This window comes from Lepisosteus oculatus, chromosome 10, assembly GCF_040954835.1.
Source record: "Lepisosteus oculatus isolate fLepOcu1 chromosome 10, fLepOcu1.hap2, whole genome shotgun sequence".
NCBI lineage: Eukaryota > Metazoa > Chordata > Actinopteri > Semionotiformes > Lepisosteidae > Lepisosteus > Lepisosteus oculatus.
In genome coordinates this window covers 40960563-40984729 of record NC_090705.1, presented here as the reverse complement: position 1 = coordinate 40984729, position 24167 = coordinate 40960563, and the positions used below count along the sequence as shown (strand labels likewise).

The 24167-nt window shown below is 36.9% G+C and overlaps 1 protein-coding gene across 11 annotated transcripts in view; it reads right to left on the bottom strand.

The window, feature by feature from the left end:
- The window catches only part of rbms3 (RNA binding motif, single stranded interacting protein), a 354207-nt gene that overhangs the window by 50951 nt on the left and 279089 nt on the right, over positions 1 to 24167 (bottom strand). For all 11 annotated transcript variants that reach the window (XM_015356975.2, XM_015356977.2, XM_015356978.2 and 8 more), the window contains 2 exons: positions 23414 to 23571; positions 21791 to 21870 (listed from right to left, as the gene is read on the bottom strand). In XM_015356975.2, the coding sequence (XP_015212461.2) occupies positions 21791 to 21870; positions 23414 to 23571 (238 nt within the window). The remainder of the gene's footprint in view (positions 1 to 21790; positions 21871 to 23413; positions 23572 to 24167) is intronic.

The window sequence follows — 24167 nt, the reverse complement described above, 5'->3', positions numbered from 1 at the left end:
GTTTATCTCAGGCTGCCACATACCGTAAGTTTCCCACAGGCCTTTTACATACATGTACAGTAATAAGTGATTTTATATACTTATGACTGGATATGTTTTCAAACTTTTGGAATTCAATCAATCAGAGGACCTGCCAGAGGTGATCCTTTGACACACTGCAAGTTCCACAGTGCCTGACAGGAGAGCTAATGACAATTGGAGGGGTGGCGTGTCACTCAATGATGTCATGCCGGGCAGGTCCCCGGATAACCACTGTGCTAAAAGGAGAGGACTCTATCCTAATAAAACCCAGGTAGGGGAGCCTCTCTGACAGCACCCTGGGTGATAAATGCAGTGAAAGCACCAGTTAAAAGTAAATATACAAAATACAAAAAAAAACCATCTGAGTTCTTGTTTTGCCAAGAAAAAGAAAAAAGAGGTCCTTACTTCGCTTTTTTTCTAACAGTTCATTTAAGGAACCCTTGACTATCAGAAGCACCTTGTAAGATAAGGAGGGAACTCTTCTAAAAAAAAAGTTTTTTTAGGTGTTGACCCAAAAATCTCATCCAGGTACAAACACCCTTCAATTCAGAGGGATATAGTGCATTAGAAGAAATATATACAATAATACCAGTGTTATTTTGAAGGATTGTTTGTTAAACACAGTATTAGATTACCGTATGTCATACTGTACACTACAGAGAAGATGGGGGGTACATTTTTTTCAATATTAAATATGGTATCCTAATATTAGCCACATTTCGATCTTAAAAAAATACAAACTACAATAGAATTGCTACACACTATGTTCACTTCCAGTGTAACATAAATGGTTGTTGTAACTGCAGCTGTTCTGAATTCATTGCTCTTTAATGCTGATCTCTTCAGATAAACCAGAACTGACATATCAAAGACAAAAATCTGAGAGGTGACATCTCATCCTGTAACTTACTGTACATGACAATGCATGATGGCAATGTCTGACACCTACAGTACCTTCATTTCTACGCAGCAGTCTGGGAATAGGTATGATCATTAGAGTTTCTAAACTGAAAAGTGTAAATAGCAGTATTTTGTGTAAGAATAAAAAATGAATAAATGTATAATTAACATGGTCAGTGTTGCTGCCCTGCAGTGCAGGAGCCCTGGGTTCAGTTTCGGACTTGGGGTGCTGGCCTGGAGTTAGTAAGCTCTCCCCTTGTTTGAGTGGGTTTCCACCAGGTGCTCCAGTTTCCTCCCACAGTCCACAGACAGGCTGGTGGGTTAATTGGCTCCTAGGAAAACTGGCCCTGGTGTGAGTGTGTGTGTTTGTGTCTGCCCGTGCCCGTTGACCGACTGGCACCCTTTGCTTGCTGGGACCCCAGGCGGCCCTGAACTGGACGAAGTGGTCAGAAAACGGATGGACTGATGTCCAAGCTCCTGAATCAAGGAGAAGGAATATCCTGTGAAGTAAGCCAGCGATGAAAGTTTCTCATGAAGCCTGTCACCTCCAAAGTCAGGTGTCTATTTTCAAAGGGATACATGTTTCGGAGTAAGTAAGAGCATTCCAAGTGATAATCCTTTTCACAGACTCAATGGTTCTCCTCCCACAAAATCTGTCAATTTTCTACTTACATAAATGTACGGGAGATGATGATACAGGAAGGAATGACACAAAAATAAATCTATACTAAATTCCTTTTATAAACTTGTAATTTAAAATTCCTGTGGTAATATGTATTTTTTTTGTTTTCTATTCTCCCTCCAGATTGCTTTATAGAACTCTGAACATTGCTTTGCCAGTGTGAGATATGTACTGTACACTTATTTACCAAGCCAACAAGCTACAAGGGTGGTCCTTAGACACAATGTCTCCTATTCTTTAGCACAATGTGAAAATTCAAAACAGGCGAAAGCAAGCACATTTACACCCCATTTCCAATCAGCATTTTCAAGATTTTATCACATTCAGGTATGAAGGAGGTAATTAAAGCACCATGTGCTCTTTCATGCACTTATTCCAGGCAAATGTAAAATGTACGCATTCCTGATTTCTTGGAAAACAAAAATACTTAAGAGGAGCTTCCAAAGGTGGATATTTCAGGTTATTTTTTGGGCTAGTATGAATAATATTTTACAGGTCTCTTAAACCACGTACAATGGCTTGTGGTCATTAAAATCAAAATCTAAAATAGAAACTGAACTGTAAGTTCCATTTCATAAGAAAAATTAAAAATTGGATTTTAAAGCTAATTAATCTCAGAATGTCACATCTTTATTTCTTCAAAGAAGCCATGGAATTAGGTTCAACAACATGGCTGGGTACCTTGTTCAAACAATGCAAATTTCCTGGTAAACTATTTATTACTCATTGCAGATCACACATACAAAACATGTACTGTAGGAATAACGTGTTTTCATTTTGTATGCTGTACGTCTTCCACAAAGCCTTTCACACAAATGTATTTTACAAATGCACATCATTCTGACTAGTTTTGCCTCTTTGCTAGATCAATTATCTTGATGTAAAACAAAAAGATAAAACTTTATCAAAAAGATAAAAAATAAACGTTGTACATTTTTTATGTCAAGGTTTCATGTCACTACGCTTTAAACACCTTTCATTTTCTACTGAATTCAAGATTCAAATTCAAGAAATTTAGATTACATTTACTACCACGATGCACTGACTGTGATTCCTCATAAAAATAAATGTGCGTTGTTTTGGGATATTGTCACATGTGTACTGTCTGATTGTTATTAAACTTTCGGTATACTGCTCTTCCATCTTCTTTGATGATTTGAAGTCCAATCTTTACATAAACTGGTGGGGTTATGAATTAGATCAATCTAAGGATCTCATCAAAAGAATGCTTCTCATCAAAAGAATGTTATGTGAATATTTAATATCCACAAGGGCACCTAAAAGAGAAAATTGTCCTTATCAATTCCTAAACTTGAAGATCTAACGGAGGAATGAAATATGAGATCAAAAATGCATGTGTTGCCCAATATGTCCTCAGTAGTTATGAGACTGGTTTTAAGGCTAAAAATAAAACAGAAAAGGTACTGAAATGTTTCAGCCTCATTCTTTCTAGTGTTTTCAAGAAGACAAGCTAGTTTAGCATATAATAAGGACAAGCTTTTTTAGCTACATATTTAGACTGCTTAGTGTATGTCTTCTGGGTTTCTGAGATAAATTCCACATTCATAGTCATAAAGGCATAACTGGATACTGCATAATTGAATTATGGGCATAAACTCACACATAAAGAATATCTCAAGATGTCAAAATTGACAGTTTCTTAGAAGTTACAGTACAGAAACCACGTGGCTAGCCTTTCCCGTTAGTGCATTCCGAACTCCCACAGAATCCTCCAGCATTCCCACATTGCCTGGTGGACTGATGAACGCAACGCTTAAACTGGGATATTAAGACCATGACCTCTGTGATGCTGTTTAGAAGTATGCAATCACTGGAAGGTTGAGTGCATTTTCTTCAGCATCTGTTTCACATCAGTGAAAACCGGGCCAGCTGCTCTCGCTTGCATCATAGGAACAGTTATCTTTGCAGGCTTTTAAGTTGTTTCTGCTCAACAGGACAAAGGGAGGTCTAATACAACCCTGAATCTAGCTAGGCTTGGACAGATATGTTCTGTTGTCTTAAAAGTACAGTAAGTAACCTGTAAACAGCTTTACTGCACTTCAGATAGTCTGGAAAAACTTAATACCTAAAGACTGTTCCTTCACGAGTTTATAACCATCACCTAAAGCTTCCGAATACTAACAATTCATTACTCAACAGCTCAACAGCCTTTGAAAGCCATGGACAGCTCATATCTGATCCTGACTGCAGTGCCTCCCCAAAGGGCCTCCTGACAAGCAGCTACAGCATATTCCAACAACACGTTCGGCACTAGACAGGCCCAACGGCCTCCTCTCACTTGTCACCTTCTCTTATTAAAGACATTCGAGTGGGGAGCCGTGTCAGCATGCGCAGGCTGCAAGAAAACGGGAAGAGAACCACAGCATTCTGGCTGTCGAGCCTTCTTCCTGTGTGCTTCTTTTCCTTTCCTATCAGCATGGAACGAACCTTTACCTGTTCCTCTTCTTTGGTGTCCTATCATGTCATATGAACTTCTGTGACGCTGCCTCATTAAAAGACACTTCATTCGAAACACACACGATTAAAACCAGATAAGAAAAACACAGCCAAGAAAAAAAAACTCTATCAGAAGAATCCCAACATCTTACTTTGAAGGATAAAGGATCTGCATTGCCAATTAAAGCAGAGGAAACTTCGAGCCAAATGCAGTGTTGGTGTTTATAATTTAAAAGTCACAGTTCTTATTAGGAATTATATTTTAATCTTACATTTGCGTACAACTGTAATTCCATATTAAGTACTACTCTTATAAGTAAATCAATTTTAAATTGGAGGATTAAAAATAATGTGAAGCATACAGTATGAACAATGGTCAATTGTAGTCTTTAGGTTAAGGGCTGTTAGAACTACCTGAGTCTAGTAGGCACGCTGAATAAAAAATAGCTTTTGTATTAAGCATTTATTGCGAGGATAAAAACACTGAAAATCCCACTACTTGCATTCAAGCTAGTATATGGTCTATGTGGTATTTCTAATAGGAACGTTTTATTCCTCTCTGCCTAAAATAGATAGATCTCTTGAAACCTGTAGGAATCTTCTCAGAAGGTCAACCAGCGGTGAAAACTGAATAATCTGGCAGTTAAAAGTCTGACTAAATTGCCTTTCCCAATTAACATACTGTACATACTGTACACAAGTGAGTATCTCAGTCTTCTTAAAGTTACCAAAGCTTCAACCCGTCTACTTTTGAACTAATCTGTTTTCCTGTAACTTTTTGAACTGTATTAGATCCAAAAATATTCTTTGAGCAAGACAACAAATACAATACGGATTGAAATCAATAGAAATTGTTGCATTTTTCATACCCTCTTTTAATTCAAAGGGGTGTTTAAACTTAGTGGGTTGTCTTGGCTGCCTGGGTCGCATCTTTGACAAACATCAAAAGGTGTTCAGCTGTCAGGCTGCTTCTTAGGCTATTGTTGTGCTGAGAATGATGGGATTTGTGATTTAGCCAATATTTTAATCAACAACAAGCAGATTGCATTAAGTGGTTTAAGGAAGGAGATTGCCAAGATTGGTGCAATGAACTATGCTGGCATTCACTTAGCAGAGGGATGCCAGTTCCAAAATATTTCTTTTTGTCTGCGTTGTTAGGAGTAGAAAAACACAAATTACAGAGCGACGGCAAAGACTTTCAAATGTAATCACATTCGTGTGTGTAAATGTTTTACATGTTAAGTATTGTTAACACTCATTGTTTTCAGTAACAACAAAGCTTTTATTTTATTGTACTAGTAAATTCTAATAATAATTATGAGTTTCGGATAAAGCCTCCTGAGTTTTTAAAGAGAATTTGGGGTTTCCCATATAGAAAATATTCTGAGTAAACTGAAATAGGTTGTCTTTTAAAAAATGCATTTTGGTTTTTGTTTCACATGGATAAATCATACTTTTTTTTTCCTACACTGACTGCAGATCCAAATGAATGGGCATAATAAAGAGGTCAAAAACTGTCTGTCTGGGGCTGCTGTGCCAGTTTGTATTTCATACCAAAGGTTCCTCCTCCAACTGCTCAGATGAAGCAAACTGATCCCTTTCCTCTTGAGTTCAATAACCCATCAAAGCCTGATAAGTACAGTAAATTCACCAGACAGAAAAAATGAATAGCATAAGATTGCTTTTACACCATGTGGGTGGAAGAGGTGAGATGCCATTAACAGTAAAACCTTTACATTTTCCTAGCAGTGAAAACATGTTTTTATCCACTTCCATAAATCACTCGCTCTGGAGCAAAAAAGCTTGAAAATAAGCTGTATGTTGATGGATGCAGAGAAAAATATTACAAGAACTGAAAAATACAAACATGATGCAGTAATATAGCCCAAAATCATTTAAAATGTATTTAAAATGATAATATAGCCCTAGAAATCTGAGTCCCAATTTCACAGTCAGCAGCCGTGACCAGAGGATAATCTGACGGGTCATCTTCTGTGAACTAATAGCAAAAGAGACACTTTCCTTACATTTTCCTGCCAAGTGCAATGACATCAGATGTGATGAACATACATTTATTTCCAAGGGCTTCCGGCCAGACATAATCTCATTGAATACATTGCATCTGTATTTCAACAAGTCATTTGGATTGCAGGGTGAAATATGCAATTACTCTTTGCAGGAGAATTATATGACTGTTGATGACTTGTCTGCTGCTCTGCATTGCCATCAACCCCATAGAGACAGCAATCTTATTATTTTGATGTCTACATTCAGTCTTAATACCCAATATTAAGTGATGAGGAGACAGCAGGAACTGAGGGTTGATTAGGTGTATATAGATTTAACTTGACTGAGTAGCTACCCAGGGAAATTTCATGAATATGTAACTTCAGCTATTTATGAGCTCTGTTTCCCCGATTCCTTTCGCACACAATGGGAGACAGCTTGCTTCCCACTTCCCCCTTTTTAAAGACGGAACTAATTAGAAAGACTGCAGGTACTGTGCTTTGCAAATGACTTTACGCACTCAGAAGTCAAATGATTTGCTTTTCATTCAGGCCCCCGTTAACACTCGGTTACAAAAGGCTGCCGTGTTGTGTCACCTAATGAAGGCATTAGCAAATTCTTCACAAAGCTAACCCACCAACTAGATGGGTATATTGACGTTTGTGACGTCAAAACGAGATGGTTCTGCGCCAGTCTAGGTGACTGCCTCGCACCCCGTTTAGGAGAAAAAGCAAAGGGATCAAGTCATGTAATCATCACTGTCTCTCCCTGGAGAGCATAAGAGTTGCAGATGCAATAGAATCTGTATTAACTGGGGGTGACTTGAATGTGCTTTTTCTTTACCAACAACATGAAGCAGATAAATAAGTAAACCAAACGAGGACAAATGAAACAGTAGGAAAACGCTCAATCTTCCTGTACAACGATATTGACATTTTTGTCATTTTAGTGTAATACCAAATTCATCTTAAAGCTATCCAAAAGTTCTTGTTTTAATTGCATTGCCTTGTTCAGCTTGTATGACTGTATGGTACACAATTTGACTAAATAAATACTGTAGTTGAAAAGAGAGAAAGTAGCCGTATTCTGCAACAAGACAACATGTATTACAGGGCCATGACTTATCCTGAAGGCTGCTTCAATGTTCACTCATCCCTCACTGTATCGCACAAGCACAGTTGGTTTCAAAATTTTGGCTTGTAGGCAAAAACTCATAAAAGCGGCCCTAAATTCCCATTAAAATAATGTTAAAATCTTGGATTCATTTCAAGTGCTCATACCTTGACATAAATAAGTTAGGTAAGGGTACTTTTCTGGTGTATTTGAATAGTTTGGCATCATAAATTGCTAAGTATATGTTACAAGAAGAATTTACCAACATTTCTTTTTTATGCAAGCTGTTATGTTTAAATGTACCACGAAGCAGTTGTGTGGAGAAATAAAATTTGCACGATCTCAATAGGGCACATGCATGATAAAGATGATATGAATCAAAGGTTCTAACTAGAGAGAAATTGTTTATGTCAATAAATAAATCCGGTGCAAAGAAATAAAACCCCATTACTGTGAAAGTAGGAGCATCAAGCAATATTGATACCGTGCATAGTGTACATAAACAATATCTTGGATGTATGTTTTATTTTATTTTACACCAGAACTAGTATAATACCCTTGCAATTTCTGTTCAGCTAGTTAAGATGACAACAGCTGAGAAGAGAGAAAAAAGAACATAGAAGAATGAGCAACAGGCCTGGAGCTCCCGACAGTGGGGGAAATTAAAACTCAAGTGACAAAAATAGGCATGTGTCTGTATTGCTTGTTTTAGCAAGTACTTGTTAGTAAAGTGAGCATTTACAGTATATTATGTATGTACAGTATCTTAGGCTTCCCTCCCAATCTGGATGGATCTGTACAGCGTGTGGAGTAGACTTTGACATTTCTTTTCATGCTGTGAGATATTACAGTTGACACTAGCACCTCCAAAACACAATCATCTTAAACTTCTGCAGGCACTTCTGCCATTCAAAAATACTTCCCAAAGCAGAAGCAGAAAACTGCATTGATGTTTAATGCATTGACAAACACTGATTGTCTACAACTCTCATTGTGTGACTTGGTTCTCTCATTACGGCAATTTAATTTTCAAATGAATGGGCTGAAACAAGATTTCACTGCTAATGTCAATCAGCTACCTTTTCTATTGTGGAAAACACACAAAATATCTCACTCAGGGAATGTAGGATAGATAAAGGGAACTATAATGACTTGGGATTCCATAGCAATCCCAAATCAGTAAATTGCTTAAAGGAATGATAAATATTTTCGCTAGTACAAAGGAGCTGTTAAACTTGAGGAAGATACATATTGTAAAGTCTCTATTTCTGTTTAATGAACTGATCATTAAGCTCTTACAGAAAATTTCCCATAATGGGACCTCCGAATCCTGTTAATTATAGACTTAGAGAGGAAATTCAAGGGTGGTCTGTTGAGGATTCGACCTTATTTCCATTTGGATTCTATGCAGTTTTCCTTTCAACATATTGTACAATACAGTTTTCCCATATGGATTCTAAATACCAAATTCTAAATATACTGGGTATGTTTTTAAAAACACATCTTGAAATATTTAAAACATTGGGAAATAATAGTGAATCAATTTTAAGAGTGCATCAATTTCTATGGAAATATATATTTTTGGATACTGGTATATCAATCAGTTTAAATACATTTTGAGCAAAATACAGTATGTATTTTTCTCATGCGATTAATGTTCTGACTATTTTTGTTACAGACATGAATGTAAATACAAACCTGAATATGAATACGAATAAATACAGCAAATAAAGGCAAGGGACTTTACTATACTGTACGTGAAAAGCACATACTGTAACACAAAATAAAAATTAAGACCCAATTCAAAACCGAGAAAGAAGGGACTTCACGTTCGGATTTTAGGAAGGAAATGACATCAGAAGTCAAAAAAGGTTCTGTTTGTGTCTACGTCCAAACGTTTTTGTTACTGAAAAAAAAACAGTCAAAGAACTAATTGAAAATCTCTTCTTTCACTGGCAGAAAGCGTGTCTATATTTTAAGAGACAAGGCTTTGAATGTTCTCTTAGCGATTCCCCTGGTTACTGTCTGTGCTGCAGAGGTGCATCAGCGTTTCAGCTCTGTCGAATCTGTGGCTGCACGCAAGCAATAAATTGTCCTTGTTTTACACAATCCGTAATGCATTTAGAATGACAGTCACAATGCATAGGCAAGTCACTCTCTGCATGTAAAGATGATCATTCTAGATTAAAATAAATGGAGGAAAAATAATAACACACTGTACCAGATATGAGGATCGTCAAAGGCACAAAAAACAATTAAAGGTGAAACAATGGAAGATGCTCCTTACTTGTTTTTAGTGCTTTAATATGCTAAATAAAATGCCTTTTACCATGCAGTCATGTCCCCTGGTCTGTTTTACATGGCGTACTGTAGCAAAATACATAGAAGTCGTACTCTGTGAAAATCTCCACATGTACCGTACATTAGAAACAAAAAAAAAAACACATCAGATTTTTTAGAATTATCTGATGTGATTGAATTTGTTGGGAAACGATGAGCATAGCTTTCCGCGGAGGTAACCATTGAATAATTACCTTCTTAGATAACCACTTTGTCATTATCTCCATATTGCATTAACAACAATTAGCTGTGATTAGGGGACTAGAATCTGTTGTCCCATGGTCTCAACAGATTTACGGAAATCGCTTTTTTGCTTGGCACAATTATTTGTGCCGTTAAACCTCTTTGAAACAATTAAAGACTATGCTGGGATCATCTTTAAAGAAGGACCGCACTGATTTTAAGTCAATTGATTTTAATGAAATGTAAAATGTAGCAACCCTGTTGAGATCATTTGTGTGGTAACTGTCAATAAGCATTCGTTAATGAACTTCAACACTCTTCACTAGAATTTAACGAACAGTTAGTGACAACTTCTCTGGCAGCGGAGTTTTCTTCCTTACACTCACTTCACTAATAAGAAAAGGTGGACAGCCAGCAGATCCGGTTCCAAGGGCAAACAACCTTTGGCCTTTACGTTAGGATAACCTACAACAACTATAACGATTTGGAAGGGACATAGTTAAGTGAAAGTTATTTTCAAACAGTTCATAATTGAAGAAGAGGTTTTCTTGACGGTTTTGATTGTTTCAGTTGCAGATTGTTTGATTTGAGGAACATTTCAAACCTGATGCCTGGAGGGCTTCAGAGAGGTTGTGGAAATGATCAGATGACACTCCAGCTAGGGTTAGGGTTAGCTTTCCCACACTACTGAGACATTTCTTACGCTCATTGCTGGATTTGGGGGGCCAAGTCAGCTTTAGGACGAGTGATAATTTTCTCCTATCTTCAACTATATTTTTCAACACTTTTGGCTGCTTGTATTGCATATTGCACTGTTCAGTAATTGTACCCAAAACTGAGTCAGATAAAAAGTTTCAAGAAAATGTTTTCTAACGGGTAAATAGTCTTAATTATGTCATTTCAAGTGCAACTAGAAGTATAACTGCTAAGATTTAAGAGATTTTCACCGTTTTTTTCTTTCTAAAGAATACACTACAGTATACAGTATGCACGACATCCTGAAAAAGTGGCAACTCTCCCTGAGTCAATCACTGAATTAATCAATTGATCGAATCAGCCTTCATGATGAAATGAGTTTCAAAAACTGGACAAGACTGGTAATAAAAAAGACATCTTATTTTAGACAGAACTTGGCCTGAGGTTAGAAACATCACTTGTTGTGGATGACAGAAAGTATCACAGACTCTAGGTTTTTTTAATCTTTTCTTGGATATTTAAATACATTATTGCAAACAAGATATTCACACAACAAGTATAAACATTATCCTTGTTAATGGGTTGCCTTTGTCTGAAAGCATCATTATTCTGCAATCATCTCTTATTCTCAAACATACAGTTACTTGGTGTCTTACCCCCTTTAGCACATTTAATCTTGTATGAATTCCTTAAAGGCAGGATTTACTGGAGAGGAGCTGTTTCTGTATTGTTCCTTGAGCACAGGTTTCCATGCGCAGTCACAGGGGTGCAGCTACTGTATATACTGTACATGATGAAACAAATCTAGTACATTCTCAATATCTCCCATTCGTTGAAGCTACCAAAATACTGTATTGCACTGTATTGTTTAAGTTTTCTGTATAATCTTGAATATTTTTTTTATCTTTTCGTTCTTATAGTTACAATCCAAACAAGGTCCTGTTTTCTCTTAACTGCTTTTGAAAGTTCGATAATTTTACACAAAAGAAAAACACTGACTCTTTTCAAGCTGGGTTCTGGCTACTCTTGGCTTGGCTCTGAACAAAGACAATACAAATATTTGGGCTCTGCCTGGAGCAAGTTAAACAATACAATTCATTTGTATACAGTAGTTCTTATGCAGTTATCTGTAAAAACATTGTTCAGGTTTGCTTTTATCCAAACCTCCTACCAATATAGCATTTATATATTCTGATATTATTCTGGGGCTTTCCTGAAATGCTTAAACGTACAGTATCTCTTCTCAACAAAATCCAGCAAGCATTAAAATCCTCTCAATGGGATATACAGTAGATAGGAAAAATAGGATTCATTTCACATTTACAGCACAGAGAGAAATAAAAAGTATGTCCACAGTGCCCCATTAAAACACATTAAGGTTTTTTTTTACTTCATTCTGAGAACCTGTGTCAGAATAAATGATGTACAGTACTGGCATGTTGCATATGACAATTACTAACATAATTGCAAAACTGGGCATTTCCTGTGCTTGCAAAATTACCTCATATCTCCCTGCCACTCTATCATCATACAGATTTGAGGGTTGACACTAAGGGGTGTACAGTTATCTGGAACAGACTGCCCAGTCATGCTGTTGAAGTTGAGACCAAGTCATCTTTCAAGAAGGAATAGATACTTTAATCAAATGGCTACTAGCAATCAAGCAAGTTAGATGGGCAGAACGATTCTCCTCTACTTTGGAACCTTACTCATGTTCTTCTCCTGTGACTGAAATATCGAATATTCGAAGAAAGTGTCAAGCAACCAATAAAATAAGTCTTGCCAGTATGACCTGTCACATTACCTACTTTGAAACTAGTTTAATGGAGGAAATACAGCTATCGCAGTGTTTTTGTTGAGCGTTATTGATATACTGTGCATTATTATGATCAGTATTAGCAATGCTAGAAATCGACATCCACGTCTTTCACTAGCATGGATAATACCACGTACTCGGGACTCATTCGTGAAAAGGATTACTTTAAAGGCATATAAATGAGGGTCAAGGGGGCTTCCTGACATTGCCTCCTGTCATGATATTGTGTCCTCTGCACATCAGAATCATAAAAAACCTGAAAAACTGTAATACATGTAAAAAAAACCTTTGAGTTTAAGGGCACTTGAGAAAATCACTTTCTATTCTGAGACTGCCATCTCTCTTTATTTACAGTAAGAAGGATTTGTCACATGTCCTGGAAGGACGTACCAAAGTGAACATGTTTAATCCATTTGATCTCCTGAAGTCTGTTGCTTTGTGGCAATTGTCTTTGGCAGTTTACATTATTTACTTCTCTGGAACGTCACAAGGGAACATAGCAAAAAAAAATACACAGGACAGAAAATTCAGCTTAATGGGAGGAAATGGGCATGGCTGTATTTAATTGGTAGGATGGAGTCTAAGTCTTTTTGTCCATCCTTTCAACAAATGTCCTAAATCATAAACTAGAATGCAGAAGACAACTGTAGCTTATTTGCTCAAAGTCTCTGTCTCTGTACTAGAAACAAATGACCAGTATGATTCCTGTCTTTATATATCGTATGTACAGTAGTTGCTGTTACTCAGCAAAATCAGTCTGGGTTTGCTCCTCATGTAAACCAAAAACAGATCAAATCACTTGAGATGACTCCAGACTGGCCAATAACATTTCATTTATATTTCCAGTGTCACTTAAAAAACCTTGTTAAAAAATACACTGGCAATGTTTAGACAGCGCTCTATTAGGTTTGTAGGTACAGCAACTAAATTACAGAATTAGCAGGAAAAAATGTTTCTGGAAGCAAATGCTGGTGCTTCGCTTTTGAAAGGACCGAGCGTGTTTAAGCACTGGTGGAATCTCTGGTGTTGAACGTGGTTCGAGTCTCTGCTTCCTGGAAGTTGACACATTTGGCAGAAATATTTTTCTGTCCTGTGAAACAGAATTCTTTTCCCCATACGGTGACAGGAATTTAACCAGCAGTTTTGCATAACGGAACACAAATTATTTTCCACAAGAGGCTGCTTGTCCTTTACAGACTTTTTGAACTCTGACACGTAGGGCCCGCGGGTGCATAATGATTCTGTAATTTCTTCCTCTGTATTTTTGTGTATAATGTGCTCCGAATACAAAAAAACCTGTATATTATTCATGGAGTAATGAAAAACGTCTGATGTGGCCGAAACGTCTGGTGGGAAAAGTGGATATGTGCGGATGTTTAGCTCCTCTTTGAGTGCAAAATAATTTCCAAATAGAGTACCTAGGGAATGAACAGTGTTTCTCCCAGAAAGTACTTCTGAAACTTACATAAAAATCTTTTTTAAACCAATATTTTTTAAATCGTATTTTCCTCTGATCAAACAAATAAAGATTCCCTCCATCGCCGTGCCTGTAAGTACATATAAAGTTGTGGTAAATGAGTGTGCATAGACTTAAACTGAAAATAATAACCGGAAACAGTAGGCACCACAGTATTGACTGCGTATTGCTCCACACAGTATGAAATACACAGACATATTCCTCCAGTAGTACAGTATGTTTTGCAAAGTCCATCAGAGGTAAACTACACCCATATTTGAATGACTTTTACCACTTTCAAATTGCAGTCATTTTATAAATCATGAGGTACCAGTGCCCTTGCAAAACCCCACTAACATCTTTCAGTTATTTAATCGTTTGGCCTGGGTGTAAAGATCAGATCATGTGAATGTGAGTCTACAGTTTCTAGGGACAAAGAAACCTTCTGGCCCTTTTTGCTTGAGTTCCAGCAACATCTTAATTTCAGGTGCAATATGTCAGTGGGCTGTTTATTACTTATTTGTGTGTCTCAATTGGTTTTGCATGTTTAATGCTTTGTTTTCCTTTGTTTCCTTTATTTGTGTACAGTATTTATTGTTTGGCTTGTCTTAATGACTCTGTCATTGCCTTAATGAGCTGGTGCCTTCTATGGTAAGAGCACAGATAAAATCAAATCTGCCCAATGCAAGTCCATGCAAGAAAAATGAAATCAACCTGAATGATGTGAATTACATTTGCAACTTCTACAGTACTTACTCTTAAAAACCCCTGAAAGGTGCACACTGTATGATATGATTTTTCAGCCCGTTGAGCTGGTCACAAGTGAGCTATGCCACACTGATGATCCTATATAAACAAGCAAGTAGATATTTTAATGGCAGCACCTCATACTGATGATTAAGGTCCCAGTTAGAACAAATACCATGGATACTGTAGGTGTAGGATGGAGACCCACTGCTTTAGAGAAATGTACAGTACCTGCAATAGGGAAGAGCTCAACTGGTCTTCACACAGTATGAGAATTAAATGTTTTGTTGCACAATATAATTTTAGCATTATTTGTCCAAGTCGATATAGTGCAGACAACACTACTCTCTGGTCTATTGCAGCCTTGTTGCACACGCACCCAAGAAAAAACAATGGCAAGCTATTTCATAACTTAAAACTTTCATGTCGACAGCTTTTTGTCCAGAGCTTCATCCATTATTATAGCAGACAAGTCAATATTTTAGCTAGTTCAAGTGCACAAGAATTCCCATTATGCTCTCTGCCCAGAAATGCATCATTGCACATCTTTATTTCATTTATTTTGTGGCATATTCCAAAAAAGACATTTTGTTTATTTTGTTAAGAGATTTACCCACGGCTTTCGAGTGTCAGAAGGCGTCACGTCATTTAGAGCATGCTTTTAGCAATAAAATATAAGGCAAAGATTAAAGTCAATCATAATGAGAAGCATAAGGGAGATACTTTTCTGTATAATTCAGAACACCAAAATAGCTGATATCAGATTTATACACCAGAAATGAAGTCATATATCATTCCTTGTCTAACACAATACTCCACGGGTACTGTATATATGAATACCTACTATCAGTACATTATTGATTTTTTCCAATGTTTCCAAAGTTGGATGTACAGTACTGTATGTAATACAGCTTCTAGAAATTGCGCCAGTAGTGGAAAACCTGAGTAAAATTACATCGAGCTAAGCCTTTAGTATAATGAGATATTTGCCAACTTTACCCTTAAGAATATGTATAAGGATTTGGATGGATATTTGGCATGTGCAATACTTCAGAGAATATTCTATGTTTACCACGTAGCATCATCAGGTAATGAGACCATGTAGCCATATGCTTATAAAACTGCCTAATTACTTATTTACAAAGACAGTATTCATAAGATGAATGTCAAAATAGGTATAAATTACCCTTTTTGACAAACAGAGAAGGAAACATACATACAATTCATGCTAAATGTTTAATTATAGTAGTTGAAACTGACTATGAACACATGCATACAGTATATCTGCCTTTTGAGGTGGCTTTCAAATGGTAATTGATGATGATATAAATATGCAGTGAGAAAAGACATGGGAATAAACATCACCATAAAAAAACAAAGCTTTCAGCCGCTTGCCAATATTTATGTAAATATTTCCACAAAACCTCATTTTTTTATGTTGATGTAAATTAATTTCCAGACATAAATCATGGATGTTCTTATTTAAGTATATCAGCTTTTGTTAAGTGTCAGTACATTTCTGACAGGCTATTGTTAAATACATATACAGGTACAGTAGGTTACCTATAAATTCCAGAAATACAGGAACATCAGAAGACAGCAGGACTGGTACTGGTACAACTACTTCCACGGGTACTTATTATTACTATTAACGCTTCATTATTCACTTCAGAAGTGTGCACACCTGCACAATAACAGACTTGGCAGTTTTATAGTGGTACTGCGTCGTGCTGTAGCAGTACAGTAGTTGTGTTGTAGTGGTTTGTATAATTTCACATTGCATAAGAATGACACATTTTGGATAATCTAGAAATACATGACTTAAAGACTTTTCAACATGTGTACAAAACACACGGAGCTTTTTTAACTGCATTTTTTTTTAAAACTGAATTATAGTCCATGCCTTTTCTTTTTATTCTTGCTGTTGATCTTGCTGCTGTTGCCTCTTTGTCCATAGGGGGGAGCTGTGCTCTGGCACAGCAGCTGGGGAGTGTGTGCTCTTCAGCCTGATCTCCTGGGGTTCAGGACTCATCAGCACAGCGTAAAGTGGACCAGTAAGAGCAATGTATGTATGCTAGGAGAAATGTATGCTAGGAGAGTGCCTGTGTTTCAGGGGGATCAATAGCAAGGCGGGGTGACTACAATCAAAGAGGTTTTAACAGGAGAAATATTTCTGCTTACTAAAGCAAGCATGAACGGCTTACAGTACAAAGAATCTTGCTAAAGTGAATTTCTGCTCAAGTCCTTGTTTCTATTCCCCCTGACTGAGTGTACATCTGCTAATGTTGCCGACCAAACAAGTGCTCTGAATTTCTATATCTTTGACGATCACCATATTTAGAATACACACAGGGGTCTCTCTAATGTGAAGGGAAAAAAAAAAAGTTCTGAAAACCATTAAGCAAGATAAAGCAAAATTGTCAGGTGTTTCTTCTGATGCCAAAACTCTTTAAGAGTCAGTGGAGGATTCCTGAGAACATCCCAAAACACTCCTGTGAAATCTGTGCTTTGAAATAAAATCCTGACATTGGAAATACATTACAGTTCTATTTAAAACACAGTATTGCCAAAAAACCCAGCTGTACAGTGCTCTTTCAGATTTTGAGTCAACAGTTTTATTTCTTTTACTTCTGTTATGTTTTTCACAAGTACTTTGAGTTCTATTAATAACTCTTGTAAATAAAATATGTTGATACAGACTTATTTGGCTGATACTTTTATCCAAAGAGACTTATATTTGTAACCATTCATACTGCTGGGTATTGTACTGGAACAATTGAGGTTAAATGTCTTCCTTGAATGTACACTAGTGTCTCACTTGGGTTATGAACTCACACTCTCAGTGTAATTATTGTAACTTCTATAAGTAATATTTTAGTTAATTATTATTTACTGTATTATGGTATTGTTGTCACTATGAATACATTATCTTTACTGCACTGCTACTAATAAGAGCAGAAATTAAAGAGACTGCAGCTGGCCTTTCTCTAATAAATGCTTTAAAAACACTATGAATAGTACTTAATTCTAAGCTGCAAGTAAACAAGGATATACAATGACTGTGAATGATATAATTATCATTTATTTGCTTAGTCCTTGCCCAGAGTGACAAAGGTCCAGGGTTCACAAAGTACAGTATATAAAAATACAAATACAAATGCAAAAAAGAAATCTTTCAAATACAGCAGAAATTCTAATCCTATTAGAATACTTATACTTTTCAGTGCTTATTGAGAAAAGCTTTGTGATACAAATTTCTCTTTTCTCATTATTATTAAAAATGCTTTTAGGAATTAAAAAAATACATCAAGCTTTTTTTAAATATTGATGTTTCTAAATCATTCTACGGGACTTTATACATGGATTTATGGTCACGTACTGTATGCCTGTCTGCTCTAAAAAGTGTAGGTATTTAATTATAAGTCACTACAGAATTGAAATAAAAGATCACAGCAGTAACCGCTAACTGTAGGGTAACATCTTTTATTTTTAATTTTTATTACTTTCAATCCTGGTCCCTTTGTATCACTCTTTTAAGACACTGGTAGGCAACACTAACAATGACAAGACAGTATACGGTGCACTGTATTTACTACTGTCGACATCCTTTGGTAGCCAAACGTTATTGAAGAGGTGGACTCAGGCAGCCCTAGGTGTAAATAACATTAATCAAAACACCTGCAAGGCTGTTCGACCCAACATACTCATTTGCTCTCATTTCTCTACAGTCCCCGGGCTATTACTGGGTACTGTACATTGGAAAAAAAAACAATGCACAATCAAACCTAACCAGCACTTCTCTGGGAAGTGAGAAGTGACTGGAACACCTGGAAGAACCCCACAAGAACCTGGAGGACCACCGACTCTGGAATGTAGTCCTAAACATCATGTCATCATGCTGCCCATCAGTTAAATCAAGAAATACACAAAGCACAGGCGCAGGCCATCAAGAATCACTGAGGTTTGTGACGTACTGTACTGCATATCCAACTTTGGCTACGACAGTGGCAGACACTGTTTATAACTGTTTAAAAGAAGAACTGCTTCTTTTAAGAACATCCTTAGAAAACAGTCATACTCGGTCTTACGATTTACCAGCTCGCCCCCATCAAAATGCCAGCAGGATAGTGTTAACAGATTTAAAGAGACTCTGGGATTTCCGTTGTAGGCCGACAGGAAAGAATGAAGTGAATTAAAGGTGGGTGCGTGCTTCTAAAATCATCAAAATCTTGAACTGATGCATTTAAGAACATAATGTACACAGTATCATATATTACACAGATGTCCTCATACTATAACGTCAATGAGAAACACAAGCTCTCATTTCCCACATTTACGTCCACCTGTCGTACTGTATGCCTCTAATAACTGTCATTGAACCGGCTGTGTTTATTATTTAAGCTACAGTATGGATGATGACAAATTGATTCGAAGCATTTTTGTCTCAGACAGAACTTGTAAGCCATTCTTTAGCGATATTATAATAAATGGAGAGGAATGACTTTTACTATCAGAAGACCAAATGAAACTCAAAATGAAAACAACACATACTGTAAATGGTTTTATATTATAGCAAAGTGACATTTATACGATCCGTTTTTAAATTTGCTGAATCCAATGCATCAACAAACCATTGCAGGTCTAATCCTTAATAAAATCACACTGACGCAGCTCCACAAACACATCAGTACCTCTAGGGTTGCAGGTCAACAAACCAATTCTTCGAAAAAGCACCGCTGCACTTCCACAATAAATTATTGACCAAACCTTTTATTTATGTCTGCCCGAAGTGATACCTCATATCACAGACAGTTTAAAACACACCAAACCACAGATGTAGCCTCCTATTGTGAAAGTTATGACAGACAGTGTTGTGTGGGTCTAGTGATAGATTTATGGGTGACATCCACTGTGACTGATGAGCCATTTAACAGAATCTTCTGTAGGAAGCTCTCAGACCCTGATAGCTCACTTTCCCCATCTCACTCAAAATGGATATGGGGCTCACTATTTTGTATGTCACTGTCTGCATATCATAAAAGCTCACTCCTTCAGAATAACGCATTACTACAAACCACTCAATGTGCAGTGCTGCTGCCCAGGATGCATAAACCATTGTATTGATTACAGAGGTAATTTTCAATCTGAAATGTACTGTATATAACTCTACTAATGTGAGCACTATACTGACACTGTATAGTATTTATATACTGTATACTGTACTTGCATCTGTGTACATATTTCTTTTGTCTTTAGGCATTATATTTCTCTAGGTATTATACTGTATAAGGTATATTACATTTAAATTGTGGAATCGGAGGTTTCATAAAATGATTGGAAATAGCAGTTTTGTATTTCATGAAATGCTTAGTCTATGATCTCTTTCAGTTATCGAGTCAATTTATTTGATGATCTTTGTGAAATCATACAGTTATGCATATCATTTCGCAGAACTATGGCGACAAGGAGCTATTTTCGGAGTAATTTCGTCCCAGCGTCATTTTTATTTACATTTGCATTGCATTCAGTGTTGTATCTCCCATGACTGGAAACAGTATTAAGGTGTCAATTAAATGTCTGAATTCGATTTCAGAATCGGAGGCCATTTTCAGTAGTGTCTGATTTACAAGCTATTTTGCCTTTTTAGCACATTTCCAAAATCATTTCAAATTTCACTGACAGACTGAAGTCAGTTTGATTGGCAACAGTGAATCAATGTTTCGGTCTCGATCCTCTATAATTCGCTCAGGCAACATCGGTACTATACTGAGGGTAGCTGGGAGCAACCTGTCTGGCCTACACTTTCAAAGTAAAGTAACAAGTCTGCTGATTGAAGCCAGTCAGCATAATTGTTGATGGCTGGTACAATATATCCACCAAAATATTTTAGACAATACACGAATATTGTAAAAAATATATGTATTTGTTTGTGTATAAAGAATATGTATCAGAGTCCAACACTTACAGTTTTTTAAACTGTCTGTGTGCTGTGCTTGTTGGGAGCATTTTTGTTTAGTTTATATCAGTTTCTAAGTTCTCTTTCATTCATATTATGCTGGCCCAGTTCATTACAACTGACACTTCTAATTGCATTTTTGACTTACCATTCATCCAATCAGCCATAGCATTATTTCAGGCATTTGAAAAAGTATGTAAATACTGAGTGTAAATGCATTGTAAATGGGAATACTCTTTAAATAAATAACAAAATACCTTTTTACGCAGGTATCTGTCAGTACTAATAGAACATTTAAAGTACTTTGTCCAGGTGTATTTGGCATTAGAGAGTTTTGACTGCACAAAACATTATCGGAGATGCTTCTCTAATTTTACCTTACAGTCTCTCTTTTACAATAATCTAATTTAATCTCATAATCAATACAAATGTATTGGTCAACCACATGCAGTAAACATTCTGACAAGCTAACATTTTAAGGTGTACGTTAGACAAAGATGGCTAGCAGGATCTAATACAGTATGTATAAATATATTTTCTCAAGTACGTCAGTAACATATCACAGTTTCTGAAGGGTTTGGCTGTAGGCTGGAATGGGTACCGTTTCTAGGGTCCTGCCTTCTGCGTGGATTTTGCACATTATGCTATTGTCTGCATGGGTTTTCATGCAGACATGCTAGTGAGGTTAACGAGGGCCTCGAAATCATCCCTGTCTGCTTGTGTGTACTGTTCGTGCTTGACGATGGACGAGCATCCCATCTAGGGTTTGAGCCCCTGTGGCCTGTGCTTCCAGGATCCTGATAAACAGCCTGTTCACGGAATAACTGGCTTTCTAAACAGAAGTTCTCTTTAGAATAGAAAAGAAGATAATATACGTCCTATATCCACATAATTAATGTTCCAACGTAATTTAATTAAACTTAGAAGGGAACTTAAGTTATAACATTCAACTGAAGTAGCCAGCAAAGGTCGAGGCACGTAGGTCACTTACATTTACTCTAATGCAGGTTCATGTCATGATTTAATACCTTCAAGTCACAGACCAAGTGCCGGAACAATAGGAAGTAAAGCAGGACTATGAAAAAGTGATGGAACATGTCCTTCCACGCATCTAATTAACTTTCATGTGAAGAGGTTCGCTGTGTTTTACTTTCATTGAAGTCTTCTTAAGGCAAGGTACACCCGTTTTAACAAAAACCACTAACAGTCAGCGCACTCCAGACACAAGTTTAAGGAGATGCTGTTAATCCCTATGTTCTTTTTAAAAGACAAAGTTGCAAATAGACAGCATTCGTTAATTATGAGAAATTATTGGTAGCATGACAAAGTGTAAATACATTCTGTAGTGAAGCAAAATGCTGAATTCTTAATAATTTAATCATGGAAACATTTCCATTAAAAAACGATGAAACTCACCTGGAACACCTGGTGGGGTTTTCAGGTATTTTCCATTAAAATGTTGAATCACGACTTCACATTTCTCGGTCGACTCCATTCTAGAAAAGGACAGTTATCATTAGTATTATTCAAAGAGCTCCCCTACATTATCATAATTCAACTGATTTTTTTTTTCAGACAGTGTGATATCAAACCAAACCTTTCAAATAATTTTCTCTCCGTAGTTCTTTTTTGGAAAAAATCTCTATTTTAAATTTATACTATTATAATAGCAGAAATATCTCTTTTTTACTATTCATAAGCTCCAAGAGAAATACATTTCTTTGTGTAATGCACTTGGTCCCTGGAGCAAGCAGAGATTCAGCACTCTGTTGAGTAAGTATTTGTCAGATGAAGTCTTCCACAGGAAATGAAGACGAGTCTGAGCTGGAGAACTCTATCTATATTTCCTATAGGCCACCAAGACTTTGAAGGAATGTTAAAGATTTAATACTGTATAGTGGATCATATAGTGAATTTTTGTTGTTGTTGTTGTTGTTGTAAACAAAGAATAATAATGTCAAACAAAAAAAAGACAGGGTCCCTGGAGAACGGGCCTGAAAGCAGGTCAGGTTTTGCTCTCCAAAGAAAAGATCCCTTGTGAGGGCCAGTTCACAAGGGCAACGTGCTCTAATTTGAGGAACGGAGGCATGTGCCCATTTTCATCTTGGATTTCACGACGAGCAAAGGTGAAAAGTCAGACAGACGCTATCTCTAATCCGGAGCACGAGTCACTTCGGAATCGGCACCTCCTTCTTATCGGCCCCCACCTGCAAAGGCGGAATAACAGGGCTTGTGATGTTTACACTTCTGTCTTGGTGTGGTGGTGAATCTCTACAGCTGCACTCATCCTTCCACAGCTCCACCTCCGCACACAGGGGTCTTTTGGAGGAGCAAACCTCTAAGCAGATATTTGCTTCAGCAATAGCCTAATTAGACTGCTTTGGCGACCAGTCCTGCAATAACTCAGCCAAGGGAAAATCCACTCAGAGGAATAATCATTAATGACATTAAGCATTCTTGTCCGAAAGAATTATCCACTGAATGGCCATAATGGATTCTGATAACAGTAATGGATAGTGCAAAAACACTTAGGTAGTTTACCCTTTTAAATAGTCCTTTCTCCCTTAACATCTGTCAGCTCACAGACCATTCTGTACTCAATTACTTCTTTTCCCTGCTGGTTTTGGTCTAAACAGGTGGTAGAGGACTGTGTGTTTTCTCACAGAGAGTATGGGCCACTCACAGAAAGATTTTTTGTTTGCAGAAAAACATACAGGGGAATTAAGTGTAGATCAGATTTATATACTGTACTGTATATACTACATTACATTAAAATTGAAATAATAAATGCAATGCATTCTGAAAAATAAAAAAAGATCATTGTATGTTATTACCTACCATTGATATATTTTCTCATTTGGTTTTGGGATCAAATGGGGGGGGGGTGAAACAATTTAATTAATTTAATAATAAATTAAATTAATATTTCAAAAGCACAACCACAAAGGCCACCTGCTTAAGTGCATAATGTGATACATCCATGCTTTCGACCACATATATCATCAAATGCCGAGAAGATAAAAACTGTACATATCAGACCTGGCAAAGCCGACACCTCTGCTGATCCCATTGGCATCTCTCAGTATCCGTGTGGAGATGACGTGGCCGAAGGGCTTCAGCATGTTCTCCAGCTCCTGCTCGTCCATGGAGATGGGCAGATTTGAAATGTACAGGTTTGTGGGGTCTTGTTCCTGTTGCTGTTGAATCAAATAACAATAATAAAAGAAAACACTTAAAAAGCAGCCAACAGTCGAATGTCACATACTGTACTAGATATATAAAAAACAAGATCAGAGATCAGAGGAGTGTTTCACTGCCATCAATTCCTGCCAGGATGAGGCCACTATACACTTTGAGGTCAACTCACATTAAACTAAGTTTTAGTTGATAATATTCATGATAATGATGCTGTGTGTGGGCAGGGGAGTGGTGAGCAGCAACATGTTTAAGCAAGAGTGTCGTGGGATGGAAAAGGTTAGAACCCAGATGACTACAGTATCCCGACCTAATCTGCTTCACACACGGAGTGATACAGTACTTTAAATAAGGCTGCATGAGGATAGATAATTTAGATAACCAGTAGCAGCTAATTAGAAACCGTATGTAGGAACTCTGCTTAAATTAAGGATTTTTTCTGCAGTTTCTTTGTATTTTTCAAGTCATAACAGAAATAAATAGCGCAATGCTCAAAAATTAAAATAAAAAACATTTAATGTCATCCACAAATTTGGCTTCGGAATAACCAGAAATATTTGGGAAAAGGGGCCTCAATTATTCATCATTTCTGGCACTT